At 41.6% G+C, this 8,325-nt stretch overlaps 2 protein-coding genes across 6 annotated transcripts; one reads left to right on the plus strand and one right to left on the minus strand.

The window, feature by feature from the left end:
- Window positions 1–383: 383 nt before the first annotated feature.
- Window positions 384–4,321, plus strand: LOC133892458 (protein PXR1-like). The gene is made up of 4 exons (XM_062333249.1): window positions 384–744; window positions 2,732–2,921; window positions 3,290–3,506; window positions 3,743–4,321. The coding sequence occupies exons 2-4, from the start codon at window positions 2,753–2,755 to the stop codon at window positions 4,095–4,097; spliced, it is 741 nt and encodes a 246-aa protein (XP_062189233.1). The 5' UTR covers window positions 384–744; window positions 2,732–2,752; the 3' UTR covers window positions 4,098–4,321.
- A 593-nt stretch (window positions 4,322–4,914) lies between these two features.
- Window positions 4,915–7,413, minus strand: LOC133892459 (uncharacterized). 5 transcript variants are annotated; one of them, XM_062333251.1, is made up of 4 exons: window positions 6,777–7,398; window positions 6,594–6,655; window positions 6,268–6,503; window positions 4,915–5,178 (listed from the first exon to the last, which is right to left on the minus strand). In XM_062333251.1, the coding sequence occupies exon 3, from the start codon at window positions 6,447–6,449 to the stop codon at window positions 6,303–6,305; it is 147 nt and encodes a 48-aa protein (XP_062189235.1). In that variant the 5' UTR covers window positions 6,450–6,503; window positions 6,594–6,655; window positions 6,777–7,398; the 3' UTR covers window positions 4,915–5,178; window positions 6,268–6,302. The 5 variants fall into 5 exon arrangements, 4 of the variants coding, with proteins under 4 accessions (XP_062189235.1, XP_062189236.1, XP_062189237.1 ...); XR_009904379.1 differs by having other exon boundaries at window positions 6,251–6,503; window positions 6,594–7,413; XM_062333252.1 differs by having other exon boundaries at window positions 4,915–5,174; window positions 6,594–7,412.
- Between the last annotated feature and the right edge of the window lie 912 nt (window positions 7,414–8,325).

Genomic DNA, 8,325 nt, shown 5'->3' on the forward strand with positions numbered 1-8,325 from the left:
AATACAATGGTACAATAAGACCGTAAATTAGATAAACAGTTTAGAAGATAATATCATTTGATACGTGCTAACAAAAAATATATTTATTTTAACCAACAAGAATCTATCATGTTAGTAGAGATAAAACTCACAGATAATTATAACTAGCAGTTTTTAATAAATAAACTCATAGAAGAATATTTTTCTAAGTGGCTATCGTGATACTCATCATTCATCCAGTGATTTCCCTCTTACTATACACCCAGTAGAACTGAAGAGGTATCCTCTGCAGAGGTATTGAAAGTCCATGTCCAGTCGAGCCGAGCTGACATTGCTTGCGAAAGAAAATTTTATAAAATTCGATCTTAAAAAAAAATCTTTTATATATCACGTATCATCCTCTTTCCTTTGATCGGATAATTTTCTTCACTGCTTGCCCCAGTGCCTAATCGAATCGAAGTCTCCGGAAAAAAGAAAATCTCCTTCTCCTCCCCTTTCTTCCCCTACCCGACAGCGGCGCCGCGGCGTGTCGCCGACCACTAGCACCCCCTTCCTTCCCTACTGCCCCCGTCTCCCCGCCCCGTTGGCCTCATCGAACCCTCTATGTTGACCACGCGCGCCTCCATGATCGGTGCCTGCCTTCGCCGGAGCGCGCCGCCGACCACCTCCTCTTGCGGTCGTCGTCGTCCTCCTCCTCCGCCCCTCTGCTAGACCGGCGCGGGGTATAGATCCGTCCGGGACTGGATCGATTTCTTCCGTCACTCGGTAAGGAACCCTAACCTAGCTTGCTTGCTTGGTCCGATTGCTCGTCCTGTTCCGCGGGATCTTCTCTGCTTCGAGCAATCAAATCCAAAGTTTCCTGCTCCGATCCGCACATCTTGTCGCGGACTCGTTTGCTGTGTGGAGGGGTTATTAAAGTTGATTATTTTGCAAAGAATCTGTGGGTTCAACTGGATCCCCACGCCGCCACGTTAAGTCCGCCCATGATTGGGAGGAGATAAGGGAAGGCAAATAGTTTGCTTATTCTATGGTGCGGAGTTATCCAATGGCCTTGCTCCATGGGCACAGGTGTTACTAGCTTGGTACATCAATTAGGCGAGCTCTGAGCACACGCAATTATCATGACATTTTCGTCATCGTTCTTGAACTAGTTCGTAAAAATGCTGAAAGCACCAATTCAAGCTTTATTCAAAATGTGTGCCAAATAATTCTATAATTCTTCAAGGGGTCTTGTTTATCTTGAATGAAGTCTACGCAATTATCCATATTCGTTCTCTACGTCCATTGGCCTAGTTGCAAGGGTTGGTTCCAGTGGTTGTACTTCTGGAACTGAGATGAATTGAATCAAAATATCACTTTTAAATCTGAAGAAACACGTGGGTGGTTATATTGCATTTGACAGCTTAGAAAGCTGAGTATTTGAATTTAAGTTGGAGCGTGTCTATCTGACAGTAGGTTGAGTGCATGAGATTATGGCAGTGTGGTGATGAAAGGTTAGTTGCAGCCTTGCAGGCTTGTTTGTATCGTAGTGATGTGCTTATCTAAGACATTCATACACCCACTCATGGTCTGATCAAGTTTTTCTTTCATCCTAAACTAGCACCACCAATGTCAGTTATTTCCCATAAATTTTGGGGGTTTCAATTGAACCTCCTAACTCCACGTTAAGTCTGCTCCTGGTGGTAAAGAAGATAGTATTTTTGGGAGGAGTTAGAGAAAATGAATTTACCTGTTTGTTCTTTTCTTTGCTTGTGGTAAGCACATTGTTTTTGCATCATGGGGTGATCTGACAAGACTTGCTCACTGTACATTAATCCTGCTAGCTTGATACATCCTAATCAATTAGACATGTTAGTAGTTCTTCAGTTGTAATATGTAATTTAGTCCCGAGGATATCTCTATGAGCATTATTTTGACAGTTAGATTAGTATCATCATTCTTGTTCGTGTACTGTAAAAAGGATAGAAATGTCAGTGCAGTTTATGTCCTAGGGGCTGAAATTCATGAGAGCAGCCTTATAGAAGTAAACTTGCAGTGCTTATGTTCAAACCAACTGCATTTGTGTCCTTTATGACACTATCAATCCCATCCCGCTTCCCCTTAGGTTTCTCATTTTTCTTAAGAAATATTCAGTTACATTTGGTACTTTAGTCATTCTTCACTCATTGATGATCAGAGAAGCCTTTTTCGTTGTTAATGATATAATATAATTTTTTTGGTTGAGATGTGTAGCACATATGACAGCTCCTAAATTCCATGATTGTAACTGTTCATTGATGTGCAAGGCCTTGTTTGGTTCATGTTTTGAGAAATTTTTGGTGAGATTTAATGGAACCCATGTCTGTTTGGATCATAAGGAAAGCCATATTTGTGGTGTTTACATGAGTGTGTGACCAACATAGTTCACATCAGGCATCATCCTGTACCATTCCTTTGCAATCACTGTTGCCTTGCATCGTCCAGATCCATGCGTCAACCTTGCCACATCACCCTGGTGCCTCTTCACTTGCCTGGATGACCTGACAGCATAGTTTGAATGAGTCTGTTTCAATCCTACACTTTAGTTTGATGAAAGCTAGATAATGGCTGCGAATGAGACGGAAAAGTTTTGCATGGTTTTCAAAATTATTGGACATTCCACCATAGTAATAGATTCTTTTATTGGCCAATCCACATTACCCATATTTGTTTAGCGCATGTGATGTTATCCTATTTTTCTAATTACTAAAGATATCATTTCTGAACTCTGCAGCTGTTGAACTTGAGCTAGACAATGGATCTGGAGACAGAGAATCGTCTTGCTTCTTTACTACTTGAAGAGGCACGGAGATTACAGTTAGAGGCTGAGAGGGAAGGCGTTCACGCATATCTGCGGAAGCCTAATGTAAGGCATCGTCCGAACTCACGATTCCTCACAGCCACAGTTCGTGGAGTTCAGCAAGGTTAGCATTGCACTCCTTTTGATTGCCCTGGTGTTAGTTACTGGATTGATGCAGCTCTATTTTGAGTTTATTGAATCATTATCACCCGTTATCAATATTTTCTAGGTTCATGAAGGATGGTCCTGTAAAAACTAATCAAATTAGAAAAACAGTTGCAATCATGTATTCATGAAAAAACTCAAATATGGCCCTTGCTTCATGTCTTGAAGGGGTTAACTTTATAAACCTAAATGTCTACTTCATGAGTATATTGACCTCATATTCTCATAAAAAAGTATATCAGCCTTATGTTGCTCATTTTCGTAATGAAAATGAGTCAGTTAGCTCTCGTGTATTATGCTGAATTGAAATACATTGTTTGCCTGCAGCAAACCGTGTTGTGGAGGTAAATGAAATGTGGCGTGCCAGGGAAAAGGAATTGGAGTTGGAGTCTAAGATGAAAGACAGAAGTAAAGATCGTGGTGACTCTAGAGGCGAGAAGCGCAAAAGTGACTTGAGGAACCAGAGCTCCAGCCCAATAATTGAACAAGAAGACCAGGAAGGTGGTCTAGGGGATGATGAAATTGAAAGATTTCTTCATTCAAGGTCAGTTAGAATGTCCATTATTTTCTTGGTGGAATACCTGACATACAACTAAATATTATTTTGTAACACTCATGATCTTTTATAGAAAATTAGAAACTCATGCAATCTGTCTACCTCTTAATAGTACTGGTATCCTATTATGTGTTCTATTTAAAATCGTGCATGCTGTGAACATTTGCTTGTGTTACCTATCTGCAATTGTTGGTAACAAGTGTTATTTGTTGCTATTTTGTTAGAGTGAAGCGAGGACGTGGGGCCATTGGTTCTAGGATGGACGAGCCTGGTCCATACCTTGATTCTTCATCCCGCCGTCAAGACAATGGACCTAATCTTGATATACGTGTGGAAGAAAAATGGGAACGTCGAGTGCAAGGCCCGGAGAAGCCTTCTTTTTTGAGATCCAAGTCTCCTGATGATTATTGGCGTAGGGAAACGTTGGATGGAAGGCCATCCAGCTCTGAACCACAGAACAAAAAAGAAAAGAAAATGAAATCAGAGAAAAAAGATAAGAGAGATAAAGAAAAGAAAAAGGACAAGAAGAAATCCAAGCATCGCCATCACCACCATCACAAAAACAAAAGAAGGGATTGATCTGTTTGCTGAACAGAACACTGTACACAAGAAACGGTTTTGCCCTGAAAGAGGCAGCTGATTGTTGCTGTAACTTGAAACTTGTATTGTACGTAAAACTCGACGTTGTGCAGAATGGACTATGAACTATGGTTCTTATCATGCACATTAGTATTCTTGCAAAGTCATTCTTTATCACTTTGCTTATAACGTGATTAACATCTGAAAGAAGCGTTATGTTTTTTATGGTAACATGTTCAACATCTACTGATCGGATGAGCTGCTCTTAGAAAGTGCGGTTGGTAGATGAGTAAACCTGTTCAAGAATGAGTTGACCATGAAGAGGCATAAACAGATTAGTGCACGTTTGCTACGGTCGTTGGCAGCTTAGTAACTTGTCATGTTACTGTGAACATAACAATTAAGTCGACCATGGTGAAATCAATATTTGAGATCAAACACCACCTTTTGAGACCTTGTAGTTCATCCCAAAATGGACCAAAAATTGGTCGCATGGATCATGTACTCCATTGGATTGATTTATCATTACCATCGAATTCATAGTGGTCATTAACATGATCAGTTACTTCGGCTTCAGAAAACCTCGTCATTTTCCTATCTGAATTATGCTTCAGGATCCAGGTAGGCTTTATATGTAGTGTCATATATCCAGTAATCCAGAAACATTTCATGGCAGTACGAGTGTAGGGCGTAAAATACTTCAATGCATTGGCGTGTTTGGAGAATTGGAACCAGCATAGTTGCCTTTAGAAAGAGATGCACAAATCGGTAGAGACCTGGAGATTTCTCAGACCACTTGAGTCGGCACGAAACAAAATATGCCAAGTTCAATTCTGCATTATTAGAGATCTAACTCTTGATCCATTCCACTGAAGAGGGGGAGAGTACATAACATGGATGTTCGTATGTGGTTGTGCCAACGCTTTACAACATTTACCACAGAACACAAAAATTCTAGAAACAAAAGTAAATGATCCTCTAGATTCTGTCACTTCTGTTCTGAAGGCTGAAGCCAAGCAATCTATGGTCTCTGTACAGTAAATGCAGTGTGTATCAAATGTACCGGAATGGAAAAAACTATCTGCAACAAAGGATAAATAATTACATAAGGTTGTAAAAACATAATAAGCAACGAGGGGAAAGATAAACATAATGTGCTCATGTCAATATTATTGTCAAGCAAAATGCATTGTGAATGAATAATGTGCTCATGTCGACATCATTGTCAAGGAAACAGCATAGCGAATGAAATTGGCAGCTAAAGAATGCTCAAGCTACAATCTGAAGACATTTTTCATACAACCAACCGGAATGAGCAGGACAATAAAAAATAATAATCAAAAGTACAACTGTGCAGTAAAACATATAACGAAAATGCTTCAGCAGAAATATTGAAAATTGAACACAATACGGATCCAGAGGTGGGGTGACACTTTCTCATTCCTTACAGTGGAAACAATAAAAACATGAATATAAGTGAAAGCAGTCATTGGCCAAAAAATCTGCTATTCTTTAGCCATGGAAGCTTAGTAACTTACTATCACTATCTCCTATGAATAATTTAGACACCTGTCGCTAATGAAAATCAAATGTTAATTCCCAAACAAGATTGACTGACAATACCCTGAAGTCTGAATATAGGATTCTTCAAACAGGAGCACTTTTTCCCTGATGCACCACAAGCTGATCCTGATTAAACTATCCTCTGAAGTCTTGTTAGAAATGACACTTCAAATAGGTCCCATTCCAGTACGATAATTTGCCATTCCTAATCGCGGCTTCGATTTTCCTTATTTATTTTCTTTTTGCAAAGGAAAATCATTACATCTTTACTAGAGTTCACCTGAACCTAGATAAAAATGCTATAGCCTACACTCCGCACATGAGTTTTTGCTACCTCTTTTTATTACTGTATATGATAATCCAAATCACAAAATATTGAGGATAAGCAATAGAAGAGCTGTCAACAAAATGTATGCTGCATTGCTTCATAGATCAAACTTGCGCAAGAAAACTGGACTAGAATGATGGCACCACAATCTTTTTCTGAAGGGAAGCATTGTGACTTGTGAGATATAAGCTAATTTCCCATTTTTCAGAGTTGAGCTAATCAGAAGCACATTTTGAGCAGGTAACCAGAGAGGAGAATGGACCTGAGCTGATCACCAACCTGCAGGAACGAATGACTTAACTACGCCGGAGAACTCAGCCGACGACAAACGGGCCGATCTCGCCGCTGCGCATAGCGCGGGCGACCTCGTTGGCGATCACGAGGCACGTGGACACCCAGCCGGCGAGCACCGCCCACACCATGTCCACGATGCTGGCCGCGACCCCCCACGGCATCGTCATCCTTGCTCCGTTTCCTCAGCTGCCTTCAAGGAGACAATTCCACAAACACCTTCCCTACAACTCGCAACCACCAACCAGCCATGGCTGAGCAAACAAGATCGCATGAATTCCCAAGAATTGACAAGAGGTAGGAAGATAATTCACCTCTTATCTTGCCGGTGCCTTCGGAATGCAAGAACCGAAGCAGCCTCCGACTAGCTCCAGACCTTCAATTTCAGTCAACCATGGCAGGGAATCAGGATCTTGTGCACCACCAATAAGGGTAAAGATGGCTCCAACAAGATTGAATTTGGCAAGAGATGAGGACTGATTTCACTTCTCTACTACCTCCTTTGCCACCTAACCCTTCGTTCCCCTCTTTCACCTCCTGTTTGCCGGCCAACAAAGCTGGACTCTTCAACAGGATCAGGATATAGACATAGACGATGAGAGTATTTGACCTTTGCTTCGCTTTTGCCCCAAGATCCAATCCAAATCTGCCACTTAGGGCACAGCAAATCCACCATGAAATTCTTTAATCAGCACACAATTAAATAGACATTAGGACTTGAAGAGTCTCTCTTTCTTTCTTGCTTGCTTTCCCCATCTTGCCTTCCTTCCACAGCACCTTTCACTTTCAGTTTTTTTGTTTTTGTTTTTTTTGTTTTGGCCAGGTAAGCAGTTCAAGATTGAAGAACACCTAGGACCTACCTCAGTAGAACCAACTGGAGTTTGCCGCACAAGAGTCCAGAATCCGTCAGTCTCTGACTACAGATGGTGAAACTTTATCCAATCATTTGTGGACTGGATTAGAGGAGTAATTAGGAGGATTTGAACAAGTCCGTGCGTTCTTGTTCACAAGCGAGGCTTCTGATGGGCAGCTTCCCCAGCATCTGTCCCGTGCTGAGCTGATTTGAAGCAAGGATCCGATACTTCGGTAAGATGGAAGATCGATTTGCTTCTGTACAAGAAAATGACATTTGGTGGTGTACAAAGAGGATTGTTGGGGAATAAGGGTACCGTGTAGGTCGCCGCTTGTTAACTTTGGTTATAATGGTTAAATCCTAAAAGCTAAAACAGCGAGACTAATATCAAGGTGGGGATAATTTCCTCCATGCTATGCAGGAGTTAGGCTCTAGAAGACCTAGTGAAACCTAAGGAACGAGACTCGGAGGTGAAACTTGACGGTCGAAAGGGCACGACGAAGTCCGAAGGTAAAGCCCGAAGGTCGAATAGGTGTGACAAAGCCCGAAGGACGAAGAATGTAGCGAAGCCCTAAGACCAAAAGAAGGCGGCGCGAGGACCGTCGGTGAAAGAGCAAAGGCTCATCTAAAAATGAGCCCGCAAGTTGGTTATAACCCGATGAGAAAATGGCTTAAGGGAGATCGCTAGGAGCCTTGACGGAGGATCCAATGCAGGTCCCCAGGATACGTGTCGGGATTTGGTTGCTTAGGGTAATGTAGGTAGACAACAACCGGAATACCCTTGTGATATTCCAGGATATTATCTAGTGTTAGAAGGAAAATTCATATGGATAAAGTGTAGAAATATAATGATGACAAGAGTAGTTGAGATATGACTATAAATACTCTCACTCACCTAAAGTAATAATAAGAAATAAGCAATTATTACACTAATAGTTATGACACTATTCACTGTGTTACAATTACGATCACAACATTTGACGATGTTCGTAGGGATCGAACCCACGACCACATGTTGGTCTAATGCCACTGACGACTAGGAAAGAAAAGACATAAGCGTCCGCGGACATCGAGGGGGCTCAGAGATCCCTTCGTAGCAAGGAGTAGTGGTGACCGAGGGGGTCGAGGCTTCTTTCGAGGCCCCCAGGGTCGGAATACCCAGAGTAGGCATGGTTGTCCTGGGCAAAATAGGG

Source organism: Phragmites australis, chromosome 15 (genome assembly GCF_958298935.1).
Source record: "Phragmites australis chromosome 15, lpPhrAust1.1, whole genome shotgun sequence".
In the NCBI taxonomy this organism is placed as follows: Eukaryota; Viridiplantae; Streptophyta; class Magnoliopsida; order Poales; family Poaceae; genus Phragmites; species Phragmites australis.